At 39.8% G+C, this 16860-nt stretch overlaps 2 protein-coding genes across 3 annotated transcripts; one reads left to right on the forward strand and one right to left on the reverse strand.

Annotated features, from left to right (window-relative positions):
- Positions 1-343: 343 nt before the first annotated feature.
- On the forward strand, positions 344-7209 carry trmt2a (tRNA methyltransferase 2 homolog A). 2 transcript variants are annotated; one of them, XM_022754509.1, is made up of 12 exons: positions 344-410; positions 923-1543; positions 1787-1895; positions 2544-2725; positions 2833-2947; positions 3055-3170; positions 3256-3367; positions 3658-3780; positions 4486-4561; positions 5032-5148; positions 5237-5333; positions 5482-7209. In XM_022754509.1, exons 2-12 carry the CDS (start codon positions 930-932, stop codon positions 5669-5671), a joined length of 1851 nt encoding a protein of 616 aa, XP_022610230.1. In that variant the 5' UTR covers positions 344-410; positions 923-929; the 3' UTR covers positions 5672-7209. The 2 variants fall into 2 exon arrangements, with proteins under 2 accessions (XP_022610230.1, XP_022610239.1); XM_022754518.1 differs by lacking the exon at positions 344-410 and having other exon boundaries at positions 460-1543.
- On the reverse strand, positions 6165-16276 carry dgcr8 (DGCR8, microprocessor complex subunit). The gene is made up of 14 exons (XM_022754482.1): positions 16171-16276; positions 14816-15778; positions 13396-13558; positions 12532-12674; positions 11571-11910; positions 11251-11448; positions 10680-10781; positions 10412-10510; positions 10177-10259; positions 9861-9961; positions 9495-9601; positions 9080-9207; positions 8583-8696; positions 6165-8075 (listed from the first exon to the last, which is right to left on the reverse strand). Exons 2-14 carry the CDS (start codon positions 15497-15499, stop codon positions 7992-7994), a joined length of 2346 nt encoding a protein of 781 aa, XP_022610203.1. The 5' UTR covers positions 15500-15778; positions 16171-16276; the 3' UTR covers positions 6165-7991.
- Positions 16277-16860: the final 584 nt, after the last annotated feature.

Raw genomic sequence — 16860 nt, forward strand, 5'->3', positions numbered from 1 at the left:
ATGTTTTACATATTGTATATTTGATATATATTCATTATCTTTGGTGTATGTTATTCTCAAGATTGTGTGTGTTTTGTGTTTCACTTGGCTGCAGGACACATTTCCTCTTGGGAACAAATTACAAAATTTAAAATAATAATACCTTGAGCGAATTAAGATTGAATGGGAACCAGAGATCCATTCAATCATAGTTTTAATGAATCGTTTCACATTATATTCGAGTATCTAGAAAGTAACCAGGAGCCTTTTCAAAAAATTAAAAATGAGACAAAATGTACATGACTCTCGAGCCCTGAAATGTCGACTACCACTTTAAAAAAGTTCAAAGTTCAAGCTGCACGTGGTTAAATCAACATGGCAGCGCCCTGAGCGTTCGAGTGAGAAGTGGAATCGAAAGTATATGTGAAGAGGTAAGGCTCATGAAAGACATGTGGACTTCCACTTAATGTGGCCGTGGCTACTATTTATCAGGATAGGAAAATATATAGATATATAAAGAATCGGGTATTAAACAGATATTAGTGACAAAGTGTTTTCTCTAGTGAAGAAAGAGCGTGACTTAAGTGAATAATTTCCATCTCAGCTTTTAGCAAACATATGTAACACTAGATACCTCTGTATTTTGTCTTCTAGTGTAACATACAGCCAAAACTCGAGTCTTTAAATCAATTAATGCACGTACATGTCGCTATTTTAAAATTTTAGCGCTCCAGCATCTGTTTTCTTTTTTTCATTTTCACCGTTACAAATGGGTTTTGAAATGAACTATGACGATTTTTTATAGAGTTACAAAGTCTCCTAAACCGTGACAAGTTGTTAGAAAGACACAAAAAAGTGTCTAGTGAGATTGACAGAACTTTTTTCCAGGTATCTTTCTGAACATAAGATCACAGTCTGTTAACTGGATTGTTTTACTACCCAGCAGAGGGATGGCAGATGTTAGTAGCAGCTCAGTGGCTGATACACCACCCTCAAAGGAGGAGAACCCCCCACAGGGCTCAGGCAATGAGGATGTAAAGTCTGATGCCAAAGCTGAAGATGAGAGTGAGGCGGCCTCTGACCCCAGCATGTACCGCTACATCAAAGAGGACCTCTTCACATCCGAGATCTTCAAAGTGGAGATCAGGAATCTGCCCAAGTTCGTCGGCTTCAACGACCTGAAGAAGTTCCTGGCCAAGCACAGCCTCAACCCGCACAAAATCAAGCTGTTTGGCAGGCAGACTTTTGCTTTCGTCACCTTTAAGAATGAGGAGGAGCGTGACAAGGCTATGAAAATGGTGCATGGCATGCAGTGGAAGGGCCAGGTGCTGAGCGTCAAGCTGGCCAAACCCAAAGTAGACCCCATCCTGAGGAAGAGGAAGCAGGAGGAGGGAGAGGGCGCAGGAGGGCAGCCCCCATCCAAGCGAGCAGAGGGGGACCAGGAAGAGGAGCCACTCAGTGTGCAGATAGCCAATGTGGTGACTCCTCTGTGGAACGTGCCTTATGAGGAGCAGCTGAGGAGGAAGGAGCAGGTGGTGGTGGGGGTTCTGCAGACACTGGCCAAGTAGGTGGTGTCATTTATATGTAGTCACACAATATCAACTGCAGGCATTGTTTGACAGGAACACTAGATATTGATCAATATGTGTTACTGGAGGCCAATACCATGCTTTTTTTGTGGAAGCTCCTGTTGTTTACTGAATTTAATAGCCTGGTTTTACAATCTTGTTTTTCAATGGAAAATATCCACATCATACAGTTTAAAGAAATGTTTTTCAAAGTGAATACCACACTGTGTCCTTTTCAGAGAGATTGGAAGTACCAACAAAGCCATGCTGCCATGGCTGTTTGCACAGAAAGGGAAATACAACAAAATGTGTTGTCCCCTGGAAGCCATTAAACCATCTCCTACACAGGTATATTTATAGATTTCTGGTCTAACTCAGCTTTCATCTCACAGAGATCCACATATGACATACATACTTTTAAACATCAGCCTACAAATATCGCAATATTATTTATAGGCCATATTGCCCGGTCCTGTTTTCATGATCTCATCCAATTGTCTAGTTAAGTTAAGTTATGCCAGAAAATGGTAAAAAAAATGTAATATTTTCCCAAGGAGCTTTCTTCATATTGTCTTATCTGACCAACAGTTCAAAACCCAAAGATAGTTCATTTACAATGATATAACAAAGAGAAAAGCAGCAAATCATCAGATTTGAGAAGGTGAAATCAGAGAATGTTTGTTTGATTTTTTTTCTTCAACACACTTTAATGATTAATTAGTTGTCAAAATGCTGCTGATTTAATTTTCTGTTAACCAACTACTTGATTAATCAGCTAATTGTTTCAGCTTTGATGCTTTCACTGTGTCAAGGCTATCGTATATCATTGTATAGAAAAGTACAATAACTCAGTTTTATTAAGTGCTGTCAGTGCCTTTGTTCATACATTGTTTTAGAGTTTCATAATGTTTCTATCTTGGTAAGAATTTCATTTGTCTCATACCTTGAAATACAGTAGTGTCTAATATCCCCCTAATCCCATCTGTATCATGGCAGACAGAGTACAGAAACAAGTGTGAGTTCCTCATCTCAGTGGGAGCAGATGGTGAGGACAAGACCATCGGTTTCCGTCTGGGGAAATACAAAGGAGGTTCCTGTGCGGTGGTTGGGCCGTCCGAGTCGTGCCATGTCTCAGCCGAGGCCAAGAGAGTCGTCAGCGAGTTTCAGAAATTCATCAGGTATTATTACTTCACATACATGTCTTTAAGATATGTTGTAAGAATGTAAAGTTTTCATTCACATATTTCCTCTGTTACATTCAATCTCATTATTATTTTGCAAACAGGACAACCCCATACTCCGTGTACAGTCCAGAGACATATGAAGGACACTGGAAGCAGCTGACTGTACGGACTACGAGGACCAAACAAGCCATGGCTATGGTGTTCTTCAACCCACAGGTGATGAAATGTTCTCACTGCAACTGTGTCGGATTTTATTTTTAAATGGAATCGCAGATTGTTGGATTTCACCCTTTGACCTCTTTTACTTGTTCAATGACTCCTAGAAACTTGAAGAAGAGGAACTCAACACTCTAAAAAGCTCCATGAAGAAGTACTTTTTAGAAGGAGAGGGGAAAGACAGCGGCGTGACCTCTCTGTACTTTGTTAGAGAGGGTCAAAGGTAAGAGAAAACACATTTAATGACTGACAGTCATCACAATTATACAATTCATTCAGCTAAACTTGTTGTGTTTTTGACTGTGAAGGAAATCTCCTAACCCAGAGGACTTGCCCTGTGAGCTGGTGGCTGGAGAGAACTGCATTCATGAAGAAATGCTGGGTCTAAAATTCAGAATCTCCCCTCATTCCTTCTTCCAGGTGAGGAGGAGGCTTGATTTACCTTCAAGAGTTCCACCTCCACACACTCTGTTTATCCAGTAAATTCGTACTAAATTAATTTATAAATCAAAAATGCCTTATATTTTTTTCAATGTGGCTTCAAAACTATGAATTTACTGATACGTTGTGTTTATTTTTCAAGTTGTGTATTTTCTTTCACAACACAAATAAATGATGGTTCCAGCTGTGGTTTCTATCTTTGTGACACAGCTGTAAATCCTCCATACACAAAGTGCACAAGTGTTCACTGTGTCTGTGTTACCTGGCAGGTGAATACAGGCGCTGCAGAGGTGCTGTACTCCGCTGTGGGCGAGTGGGCCCAGCTGGATCAGGACAGCACAGTGCTGGATGTGTGCTGCGGGACAGGAACCATTGGCATCTCTCTGGCTAAGGTAATGTTTGCTGTCTGTATCAGTGAGAACATGTGATAACCAAAACAGACAGACATATTATCACCTTACAAACCTGTTACGTGTTACCCGTCAGCAAACAGGGAAAAATAGACTCGCTGTCAATAGCTATCTGGTGAAGAAAGTCGAGCATGTAACAGTTAATGGCAAAGTAATGGGTGTTGCCAAATTGAGCGATGACCCTTTTTAATGTCATATTTGTTTGGGAATGAAAATGGACTTTCTGAGTTTTATGCCTCTGCGCCGGTGACAACAGGAGACTGAGGCATTATGTTCTTGGCTTGTCGGTCCCATTCTCGTGAACACAATATCACAGTAACCCCTTAAAGGAATTTTTTCAAATTTGGCACAAAAATTCACTTGGACTCTTAAGATGAACTGATTAAAGTTTGGTTTGATATATCAGGAATGCCCATTTTGGCCAAAAAGTCATGAATTCATACTCTAATTATGACACAATTTAACACCAATGTCCCACTGGATATAAAATGCCATCACTTCATCATTTCTTGACAATAAAAGGTCAGCTTCACTATGACATCATAATCAGCCAAAACACCTCGGGACATTATTCAATGCTGTAGCTCAGGTAGGGGAGATTGTGACCATATTTCCTTCATTGACCATGATTGGTTGGCCGAGGCAAACAACCACAAGGAGGTAATTCTAGTTGACTTTTGTCTCCAGAGGGTGAAGAGGGTGATTGGGATCGAGCTGTGCCAGGAAGCAGTGGAGGATGCCAAAGTTAATGCAAAGCTCAATGGTAAGACACCAGATAACATCACACCTCTGACAGTGATATACAGTGTGAAATTTCATTATCTGATGTTGGAATAGTGAAAGGACTGAAAGTACCAATAGGTTCAATTTTGTATTGTAATTCTTTCTGTTAAAAATTAGAAGCATTCAACATTAAGCATGTGTACAGAGCATAAAAGCCACTATAATTGTACACACAAAAATGGCATTTAACTGTTAAACAGAAACAGAAACAGTCCCTCCTAAATGGAATTCAACATGAGGAGAAAAATGCTTTTTTAACACAAAATGTAAATACAAGCTGGTTTTAGTCGATGGATTGCATGTTGCTCTGGTTTTACAATTTAACCTTTAAACCAACTGAATCATCTTGTTTTTGTTTATTCTTTGTACAGAGTGATGAACTGTAATGATTGTATACTTTTCCCCTCCCTTTGGTTTCTTGATCACTTTACCCTTCCTTTGTATTTTAAGGTCTAAGTAACATTGACTTTTACTGTGGAAAAGCTGAGGACGTGTTCCCCAACATTCTCAGCTCTCTCGTGTCATCCAGCCTCACAGCCATTGTGGATCCACCCAGGGCAGGATTACGTGAGTAAACAGCCACAAACTTGAAAATGAATTTAACTTGCTACAAGATGTGTCATATAATTAAAACACGTGTTTTAATCGAACACAGATTCTAAGGTGATACTTGCCATCCGGAGAGCGGAGCACCTGAAGAGGCTGGTTTATGTGGCGTGCAATGCAAAAGCAGCCATGACCAACTTCATTGAGTGAGTTTTAATATCTTAATTTGACAGTTTTTATAGCAGCAGTCGTTTGCTTTAATAGATCATGTGAGTACAATAAAATAAATAGTTCTACTGTCATGTGACCAGTTCTATAAAAAGGTAAATGCTATGTTGGTATATTCCTTTCTAGTCTGTGCAGAGCACCATCCAACAGAGTTCATGGAGCACCGTTCCGTCCAGTGCGAGCCATGGCCGTGGATCTGTTCCCTCAGACCATGCACGTTGAGATGCTTCTGCTGCTGGAGAGAGTGGACTATGACTCCCAGCAGCAGCAGCAGCAGCAGCAGGACAGTGGCAAATGGGAAGAGACAGGTTCTTAGCCTTAGACACCGACCCTCTACAGTTTTATAGGTGGCATGGGCTTCCTATACTAGAAATGTATGCACGTACTCAGTCCTCCAAATTAATGCTAACACTCTTTCCTCTGTCATTTAAGTATCTGCAAGGTCTTACTCATTGAGAGGGTCAATTCATCCAAACATAAGTTTAGCAGTCACCAGTGTCTCATCCAGTTTAGTCCTTGTATGTATGTCATAATGCAGAATTAATTTGTACTTCATATAAGCTGTTATTACAGTATGCATTACACTCTACTTGCTTTACGGACTGTGTCCCTTTGCCTGCTATGCCTTTTTAGTTTAGTTTGAATTTTTGTTGACTATGTCTTACCTAGCTAGATTCAACTGGCGGTTTTCCGTGCTACATATTTTGTTCAACTGTTATTCAAGACAATACATGAGAAGTGGGAACTATTCACCTTTTGTTAACTTCCTCTTTTTTCATCAGTGACTGAATAAAACAAATCCCTTCTAGTCATTAGTCAAGACATTTTATTTTGCATAACAAATATTACAGAAGTCATGGAGCTCAGGTTGCAATACATACTTCATTTTCTAGGCAACGTCTCAAACAATTCATTGGTACAACTCAACAGCAACACATCTAAAAAGCAGTATTTTTTTTTTTCAGTCTTCTCACACTGACACACACTTGGCAGGACAACACGCACAGAGGGCAAAGAGCATTCTTAAAGCAATCTACAATATCACAACAGCCTGGTGTTTAAACTGTGACGTGTATGTTTTGTAGAAAAAGCACAGACCAAATACTTGACAGAATGCACAGCAGTTTCTATTTTGTTCCAGCAAGTAACATGTCTGTTTTTTCCTGTTATAGATGTTTCTACTGTACAGTTTGCAGCAACATTAAGTATTCTATAAAATGCATAAGACTGTATGTAAGCTTTGGTATACACAGTTTCATCAGCTTGTGTTGGACTCAATGACTTGATCGCATTTTGTTCATGTCAGTGTGCCAACTAACTTTAGCAAGGCTGCCTTTTGAAAAACGTCTTCTACTCATGGTTAGAAAGTATGATTGGGTGTTACGATGGCAAACGTACACAAACAAAATACACAATCCATTAAGATGAGTCTTAAAAATCTGCACATGCTGGAGGCATTTCTCCCTAAAGTTTGTTTTATAGGCTGTCGTCTTTAAAAATACTAACTGACTAAACAATAAATGCTTTATCAGGTAAAGGGGGCTTGGTCTTTCCACTTCCTGTTGAAGGGGGTTATAGGTCCAATGTACTGTATATACTCTGAGCCCTTCATGAAATGGATTAACTAAGGCAACATGTAGCCGACGGGATTTTCTTTATAAGGGCACCAAAAATTAAATGCAACTGAAATGTACCAAGTGGTTAGTTGGTGTGCATGGCATTAGTAGTTTAAGAGAAGCTAGGCAAGAACTAAAAGAAACTATCTTTTACATTACAATACTCAGTGGCCCCAGCAGGACTTTAATGTGTTGTATTGCCAAAGCAAACTAAAAAAAAAAAAAAAAAAAGAAAAAACCCCCAACACAAAAAGGCAACAACTCCCTCCAAATACAAGGAGTGATAAAAGTAGTTATTTCCGTACCAACAGCATGATCACTCAACAAAAGTCTGAGAGGACACGTGTGCATGACAATAGCTCTGGATAGTGATCACTTCACAACGCATGTTTTTAATCGTGCAAACCAAGACAGTGACTGTCCATTCCGAGGATAAACAAAAGCATATTTTGTATTTCACCCAAAATATCTGTAACACCTACTATTAAAACACCCCATGTACAAGTAACTTTGTTTTCCCAATTAAATGAATGGTATAAATACAGAAGTATTAGTAGTCCCTTTCAAATACTTGAAGCACAAACAAAACTAAGAGGTGCTGGTACTATAAGGTTGCGGCTGTTGAAAACAACACTTCAAAACAAAACCAACAAAGTAGTGGCTTTTTGCAGTCAAAGAAGCATGCATTTTTATTTTGATGTGGTTCGTATGTTGTCAAGTCATGTTAACTTCTCTGCACCCTGGGTGATTTCTTTTTTTCCTAGTGCCATAGTGAGGGTGCATCTAGAGAGGTAGACGATATTTGCTCTAGGGTCTGTTAGTGCATTTAGTCCTACCCTTATATCTACCGGCTGATCCAATATAAGTGAATGAAGGAAGCAAGCAGCTCTACTGGCCTGGTCAATGACTAATTATATTGCCATTAGATCTTAGTGATGCATAATTAAGTGATGGATGGTGTGTGACGAGTCTTGACAGTGACTGGGTTTCAGTGCCGTGGTTCATCAGTGATTCCGAGACTTAAACGTCGACAGTGCAGAGAGGTTCACTCCCTGGCTGGGCAGACTCCATTATGGTCATCTTGGGTTTCTTCCTGGTTTCCTCCTGGTGTAGAAACACAATAAAATGAAGCATAGGTTTAGAAAGAAAGCTCAGTTATTCAGAAATATACAAATCCTGGCAGGGACAATGTAGTTTTGTCAAACAGGGACTGACAGCTACACTATTTATAATAATGCTCCGGTCTTCTAAGCCTCCAGCATCAAGTGTAGCTGCAACAGAGAATCTCACTCCCACTAATTGAGACCCTGTAGATTTACTGTTTGCCCAGATGAAGTTCTGTGCTCCATTTGTTTTAAAACTACCAGCCCGTCTTTCCTTCAATGAGCTCTCTGGTGACAGAATTTCCAATGTACATAAAGTAAACCCCTCAGGTGTGTGGTGAAGGAAGAAAGAATGAATACATGTCAAAAACAGACAACCCTCAACTTAATACCAGAAGTCCTACACTGACAAAAACTGATAGTTGGATAGTGGATAAATGTTTCACAGCAGCTAGAATTACAGACTTTTTTGTATCTTCTGCTCTGTGCACAACAGAAGACTGCTCACCCTCTGTGTGGCCAGTTTCCTCATTTCTTCTTGTAGTTTGTTCAAGATATGAAGGTTTGGCTTGTTCTTTTTGGCGTACTGCTGGAGCTCGATCACACTCTTGTCCGAGCTCTCCTGCAAAAGATAAGTTGTTGAAGAATTCATGTCCTGGTGTATTCACATTTCACTGGCTGCTCTCTGGAGTGGCAGACAGCACTGTGTAAGCAACATGCCAAATCAATGTTGTGAGTAAAATGCCCTTGCAATTACTGACAAAAAGCTAAAAGATACAAGTAACTGCAGTGAGAGGCTTGTATGTTGAAAAGATATTTTAATTGCTTTTTGGGCTTTACAGTTGACAATTTTATTGGCAAGCAGCACACACCATCATCATAACCACCATTATCCCTTAAGATTCTTAAAACTGAACACAAACATAAAATCAAACCTTTTCAAAACATTTTCCAAACTTTTCCATGACCACAGACACTTCATAGTGAGCTGAAGAGGGTATTTACCTTCTTGACCATCTTATTGCTCTCTCTGCCGTACATGCGCAGCAGTGAGCCCCAGTTCTTGACGTGGGGATGAAGCATCTGCAAAATCTTTTGAGATGCTAGTTGTTTGCCAACCCTCTTGTTCTTGCCTGTTGGAAAAGACAGTGAATGTACAAAATAAAAGAAAATGGGCATCATAATGATTTGCTGCTTCTATCATACACTTTACCAAAATGAACTGACATGACTTACGAAATGTCAAAAGGTGTATATCAAGCATCAGTATCACTCCATCTCCAACACTCAATCTAATTACGTATTTGCCATGTTGAAGTATTAATTGTAACTGTTTACATGCTGTACAATTCAAGAAGCATTTCAAAACCTCGCAATGTGATGTGACAGGTCTGTTAGATGAAGATTAGGGTCTACTTACACCAGCCACGCACAGTATGTTTCCCACATGTCATCACATATTCACTCTTCTGGTTTTTCCCGGGGATCACCTCAAATTTAATGCTGGTGTCTCCCATTCCATGGTTTCTGCAAATAAAACGAAAAAAGGAAATTTTTCAAAAAAAAATATCTTCGATCTGACACTTTTGACACTTAGCAGATGCTTAAACTTGGTAAATGTTTAGGCTTCTGCTAGTTTGTGTTTTACACTCTGCCATACAGATGGACACATTTATGACTTAATACTAACACTACTAATAACAATCCATCACAGATAAAAGCTTAAAAGGACAAGCACAAGCACAAATATTCATCAACAGTCACTTTCTTGCTGGAGTTTTCTTACCTTTTAAGGCACTCATGAAGAATCTGATATGGCGAAAGTAGTCCTGCTTTGTTGGTCAGCTCATACACCCTCGAGTCTTCAATACTGATATGATTAAAATACTGTGGGACAGCACACTGAATGTTACCATTGATGTGTTATCTCTAATTTTAAAAATGCATTAACTTTCAGGGAAAACGTTCTATTTTTTGACAATGCTTGTTGTCAAAACTCGTGTTTTGTGCCTTCAGTGATGAGCTTAAGCTTAATCTATTCCACGTCACTGAAAATGGTTCTGGGTAAGAAAATAAAATCACAAACAGGAGTAAAAAAGTACCTCCAGTTCATCGCCCTCGACAGGCTTCTCCTCCGAGGTCTGCTTCACAAAGTCAGGGATGAGGATTTCCAGTGTGGCTCGAGCTGCAGTTTACACCAGATTACCAGTGAGTGCAGAACGTATTACAACATGCAAATTTACCAGTGTGGTTATCTACTGTAACTGGTAAAAAATATGTATTGGAAGGTGCCACAAAGACAAGTAGCTGTGAGGGGAGAGGAAACTATTAAATTACCAGCTTTATTCTTGGCAAGTTTTTTACTGCTTGCGGTTCCTGTGCCGTAAGTTACTCCGTCTATAATGACTGATGCTCCAAAGGGTTCACTTGGGTTCTCTGTGAGGGAAACAGAAGAACAAACTTGTGACTTTAATCTATAAGTAGTAACAGCAATAGTTGTGTGTGCACATGGACAAACATGCACATACTATAGAGGAGGATAATGCAAATGTGCACTGGATTGTAGATGACAACAGAATGAACAGAGTAGAGTAGATTTACTTACCACATTCAAAGAAATTGTAAACAGGTCGAACCTTGAGGACACGTTGCATATATTCGTGCAAGATGCAAACTTCAGACTTTCCATTGGGGTTGATGACAAATTCTGTTGAGAAAATTAAAAAAAAAAAAAAAAAAATGAAATGCATCAACAAACAATACACTTGAAGGACAACTTTAACAACTGTAGTCTGAAAATCTGAAATCACACATTGATGACACTTGATTTTGATTTCTAGCCTTTTGCAAAAAGATACAGTAGAGTTGACAATTATTAAGTTCCTTTAACTACACCGCTAAAGAGTCCAGACAAAAAGGAAGAGATCAACCTTTGTGAATTTTACAGGCTTAAAGCAAAAAAACAAAAAAAACAAAAAAAACCCATTCTTCCCATGTTCATCACAAAGATTAAATATGGCACACAGTATGGTGTGTTTAGCTACACTGGCAATATCTGTTAGGACAAAAGTATTGCTGTTTTTAATGGTTTCATTGGTTGCTAGTAATAAAAAAAAAAAACAACAACAAAAAAAAAAAAAACATTAATTGTGTGATATTGAGTCTACATAACTTACCTTTCTTAGTGGGTGCATCTTGGACTGACAGTGTGATGAGTTTCTGGTTGGCTGGTAGGATAGGTCTCTCTGACTCTGCCTGCTTCCTCTTCATGTCTCTGTTGAACTGCCTTCGCTCAGCCCAGGTACGAAACTTCTTTACAGTGACTTGTTCAAAGTCAAAGCATTTTTCCAGGTACAGGCGAAACTCTTCAAGTTCTGTGAGGTTTTACAAAGTTACATTGTTCAATGGCAGCTTGATAACAAGTTCTTACAGCAGCAAAAACATGATGACCCCTCAAAAGTCTATATCATTGCCAGTGTACTATGAAAGGCCTTACCTATTGACTCGTCCTTGCACACCTCCACCTTGGCCTTGACTTGTCCTAAGGCTCCTTGGGCAGTGTCAAAAGGCTGGGGCTCTTTACCCTGCTGGATGTTGTCAGTGACACCCTCTCCATCTGGGACACCGTCAGTCAGAATGGACGCAGAGATGCCGTCATTATCCTCAGCCGCAGTTTCTGACTTGCCTGCTTTGTCTTCACCATTAGTCTCCTGTCTGGGCTTGACCGGAGACTCCTCTGCATTAGGTGTCACCTCCCCGTTCAGTTCCCTTTCCTCCTGTTCCTTCATTTTCTTGTAATGTAGGCAAGGGATGCTGCTGGTGGGAGGGTCATGTTTCTGTGAAAGAAAAAAAAGAAGAAGGAAAGAATTGTTATAAAATGTGTTATAACATTAATGTCAGTTCAACTACATGGCTTTCAAGAGCTAAGATCAAGGTTTATTGTTACAAGTTGCTGTTTTCTAAAGGGGTAAACCGTCTGTTACCAAGAAATTTGAGAGAAAAAAAAATACAAAAGTGCTGGTAATTTTCTGTTCAGTGACCTATTTGAACCCCAGAAAACCTTGCCAATACTGACAGCATTTCCCGTTTTCACATAAGCACAAAACCCATTGAATAGAAACTTTCACCTGACTGGATGAAGATGTGTAAGTAATGTCACACTAGCTTCAACAAAAATAAACCTAAAAGTCATAACTATTTATCACCATGAGGGTGTTATATTGGAATGAGCTGGGAGACGTCTATGAGAGCTTAGGACTAAACAGATAAGAAATACAGACTGATACTGTTGCCCACTTAAAAACTTAAACTGGCAGCAGGAGCAAAATATATAACTAACAATTCTGATTAGAGAGCTGACAAAGATGAGCAGCAAACCAGTGATATGATCAAAACCCCCGCACTGTTCATATCAGCGTTATTCGTTATTTAGACATGAAATTTGTATTGCATCTTACCCTAATACTGCCAGTCCCGAGGAAGTAGGGTCTGGACCAGGTAACCACTCTGGTTTCTCTGTGCAGGTAGACTGGAATGCCTGAGTTATGGAATGTCATGATCCATCCATCAGGTAGAGGCTCAGTGGGAGGACGCCCCCGACCTGGCAAATGGAAAATGTATACGAAAATGCATGCCTACTTGCATGATAAACAGTCAAGAGATATTTAAGTATGGCCACAATTAACCTCAGGCTTGGAATAAATGGTAAAAATGGTTTTAATTTAAAGTTCGAGTCAGGTTTGAAGTCAGGTAAGGAAGCGTTAGAGCTGAACATAAAATGTTACTGAACATCAACTTTTGTCAGGTAATAGTTGGATGTCAACATTAGACTACAAAAGAACAGCAGTTTATAGGGTGACAACTCACCACAACTTTTATTCAACAACAACACGGCGTGATACTTTGAAGTGACACAACTTAAAACTGCAGCTTGGACTCTCATCTATAAAATAAGAGTTTTTTTGCTTGTGCTTTTCAACTGTGATGCAACTTCAGAGCTCTACAACAAAGAAACTAGGGCCATTGGTTATCCACTTTGGTTGTGCAGATCCTATCACCCTTGCTAATCGATTTCCTTGGGGAAACCCTGTGTTGTAATCTATATTGGCAATGCACAAAACTGTGCAACACAAGACTAAAGACACAATATTATCCTATTGGTATATCAATTTAATTCAAAATACATTTATGTAACGGATGTAACACATGTAGTAGATACCGTTTAGAATATAGCGTATTGTGCCCCACACTACTGAAACCACATTCAACTGCACGCTCCTTGATAGTGCCCAACCCTAAAAACAGACAGATCCACCACTCACTCTTCAGGACAGTCTTAATTTTGGTCATCATAGGCTGAACACCTCCTTCACCATCCGACTGATGATCACTGTCCCCGCCATATTTGTCCTCTGCAGGGCGCATCTTTTTTGGGACCGGCATGCCTTCCTCCAGCAGGGCATCGACGTCATTGTCAAACTCCTCCTGGAAGAGTCAATGGTTAAGGCTGGGAGAGAAGGATGGGTCACCAGTTTATGGGAGTTTTGAATGCTTCATTTTAACCGATGTGATGCATAAACTGAATAGCTGGTGGAACCAAAACCACATCTCAACCACAGCAAAAATAATCTGTTCCACTTTGGGGCATAAAAGTGAAATACTCCTGAATTCAGAAATAGATAACTTATACAAACACCTACTACAAATTAAAATCATACATTTAGCAGTTTTAATCCCTTCATTTTTTTCAATTACCATTGATTACTCTTGTATCAAAAGGAAACCCAGAATTTAAAGGGAGAAATTAAAAATTGCACTAACCTCTTCCAGCATCTCACTTCTCATTTCAGTAATAAAACCATAAATAAACAAAAACATTTATTTAAAATTAGGCTGCCTTATGGAACATTTGATCCTGTCTTAACTGTTACAGAAAAGGTCTCAAGTAATCTCAAGTAATGTGAAATCACGAAATCATTACAATCGTCATTTTTCTGGCATTTTGATTTTCTTTTTCAACTGGCCCTTTGATTCTTGATTGAAACTTCAAGGAAAAATCAAGCATCAAATGCATCACCAAAATGCTGTTTTGTACTAAACATTTGGACCTTTTGGCTGTTTAGGTTTTCCAAATGTACATTTGATGCTTTAAAGGCCTCAAATCTAATGGCATTCAACTGTTGTATTTGGGTAGTGGCAACTTAAATCATCTTCATGGCTACATACAACTATTGGGTACTTTTTGATGTTGTGCGATCTGACACCTACATTACATCGTCTTTGGCACAAATACACCAAAGCTCTTGGCCTCCATTGGGCTGCATTAAGACTAAAAACTGCACTGGATTGGAGGGGCTGCTCCAGGTGTTAGTGATAGAAAATGGAACTCAATTTGAGTAATCTAATTTTTTAGACATCAGTTGGTTTTACAATATTATGAGAAGAACTGTTATGAGAATGTTATCTCGTCAGCAAGTATTTTCTCCTTAAATTAAAACATTATGAGGTAAACATCAAAATTATACTGTTCATGCTGCACCCTGCTGTGCCAACACAGTGGTCTCACTGAAATGACACGGGAGGCTGTATTGAATGATGCAGTGCTGATAATGTCCTCTTTTCTAAGGACTGCACTGTATGAGCTGTATTAAGCGTACAATATTTCTGATTGACACTGAAGGAAAAATTGGGAATGTAACTGCGAATGACAATGAATACTGCAGACACATGAACGAGACGTACCTCATAGGGATATGGCGTGGCGTCGTCATCTGCTTGCTCCTGCTGAACTATGACCTCAGACTTAAAGCCACCACGCTCCCCATCATCATGATCCAGGAAGTTGTCGTAGAAGTCATCCAATTCATCCAGGACAGCAAACTCAACCTTGTTTTCCACGTCTACCTCAGCCTCCTCTGATGTTCTGCCTGCGTTCCCTGCGCCAGAGCTACCCTCAGCTACTTCTTGCTCACTAGTCCAGTCATGCAACTCACCATTCAGTCCGTCTAAGCCATCATCACTTCCTCCATCTTGCCCTTCACCTGTATACAGAACCTTCCTGTCTTTACTATTGCTGCTTTCAGTGAAACTTACGCTGATCTTAACGTCTCTGAGCAGCTTGAGGTCTGGTAGAAACTTGGTGACCGGGGGAGCGTGGCGTGCTGTTCTAGGGCACGGTGGGTTGGGATTAGCCTCATCTGAGAGGTGGCTACAGAAAGTGATTGAGCCCTTGCTGAGGGGTTGCGGTGCCTTGGCTTCCCCGTCCCCTGGGGTGTATGTGTATCCATCACCACCAGAGCTAACGTCCATTACCTCTGCGTCACTGGACGTTTGCAGGGGAGGTGGTGGAGGTGCTCTGCCCTCATCTTGGCCAAAATCATCAGGTGGCTCCAAGGGGAGAGGGGGTAGAACATCATCTATCTCCATTTCCTGTGTATTAACAACTACTACACATACAGACTGGTATATAATTGTAAAATCTAACCTGTTAAGAAACTTCCTTCTTATCTAAACCCAGAATGCATGCAGAAGCACATCCCTGTAAAGACCACGTACCAGAGGTGAATATGCTAAGCTGACTACATTGTTCTTTTCATTAATGTAGACAGCTTTCAGAATCACTGTCTCAATTATTGGAAATCACAATGCATTCAGCTTATTATGGGATCTAGGCACTGATCATCCTCCAATGGGATCTTCTGGGAGCTAGAGAAAAGGACCAGTGAGAGTAAATGTTAGTTACTACAACTTTATGACTAATAACGTGCTAATGCAGGACATTTAACGTACTAGTAGTACTAACGTTACCATGTAGCTGTACAAATGACTGAAACGTTACGTGTAGATCCTTTTCCTTGGGAATATGATTAACGTTTACCCAAGTTCAAATTGCAAACCAAGTCATCGTAAAATAAAATGGGGAAAGACCTCGTTTTAGCGCATCTGTGCAGTCTGCAGCTGCACAGCGGGCCCCTGGTAACGTTAACGTCCATGCTAATATGCTAGCGAGCAACCATCGGGGTGTACAGATGTCTACGTCTACAAAAATGGTCAGCTAGGCCAAAAACAGTCAGGTAGGGGGTTAAATAAATACTCACCGATAAATACGACACGGCTGTCTCCTACTAGGCGCCTAACTACCTTTCTAAATGATTTTATTTCTCAACGAGCCGCCACAAGGACTCATTAGCAGCCCCGCCATCTTGAAGAAAACCACAGGGAAAACTCAAGGCAGTCCCCGCCTCCCAGTACCGGCTTTTTATGAATGATTGATCAGCAGGCCAATCACAACGTCCCTCCACCGCATCTACTGGTACGATTCAACCAATCAAGCATTTGACATCTTGGTCGATGAGCAACACGTTAAGCGCTAGAATATTCAATAAATAATAATAATAATAATATTAATAATAATAATATATTCTGAATTAACTTTAGTTGACTACCTTTAAAAAAATCTGACCGACTACTATCTTTTAAATCTTTGATCTTAATATTTTAAACGAAAGAAAACTTTCAAAAACACGACATATAACAGATTAACTGATGGTGTGTTTTTTAAGGTTTATTTACGTTGCAAACACATCTCGTGTTTGTTCACTGTTTTCTTCTTATACTAAAAATACAATTCTCACTCTATCATATGCATGAACTAATTTTCTTTGGCAGCCAGATCTGTAGATGCTGCATCGTTAAAAAATATTCATCTGAGTGTAATAAGAACACACCCTGTTTTATGGTTTTCTTTTGTTCCCTTACCATCAGTGTCCATGAAAGTAAAGAGTCCG

This window comes from Seriola dumerili, unplaced genomic scaffold, assembly GCF_002260705.1.
Source record: "Seriola dumerili isolate Sdu_G_001 unplaced genomic scaffold, Sdu_1.0 BDQW01000017.1, whole genome shotgun sequence".
NCBI classification, from domain to species: domain Eukaryota; kingdom Metazoa; phylum Chordata; class Actinopteri; order Carangiformes; family Carangidae; genus Seriola; species Seriola dumerili.

What these genes read in the sequence shown, in the direction of transcription:
- dgcr8 (XM_022754482.1), bottom strand. Translation starts at nt 15,499, where the DNA reads ATGGAGATAGATGATGTTCTACCCCCTCTCCCCTTGGAGCCACCTGAT. An exon ending in GTGCAAGGACGAGTCAATAG is followed by an intron (nt 11,449 to 11,570) that starts GTAAGGCCTTTC and finishes AAAACCTCACAG; the next exon opens with AACTTGAAGAGTTTCGCCTG. An exon ending in GCAATAAGATGGTCAAGAAG is followed by an intron (nt 8,697 to 9,079) that starts GTAAATACCCTC and finishes TATCTTTTGCAG; the next exon opens with GAGAGCTCGGACAAGAGTGT.
- trmt2a (XM_022754509.1), top strand. Translation starts at nt 930, where the DNA reads ATGGCAGATGTTAGTAGCAGCTCAGTGGCTGATACACCACCCTCAAAG. An exon ending in CCCCTCATTCCTTCTTCCAG is followed by an intron (nt 3,368 to 3,657) that starts GTGAGGAGGAGG and finishes GTTACCTGGCAG; the next exon opens with GTGAATACAGGCGCTGCAGA. An exon ending in AGTTAATGCAAAGCTCAATG is followed by an intron (nt 4,562 to 5,031) that starts GTAAGACACCAG and finishes TTGTATTTTAAG; the next exon opens with GTCTAAGTAACATTGACTTT.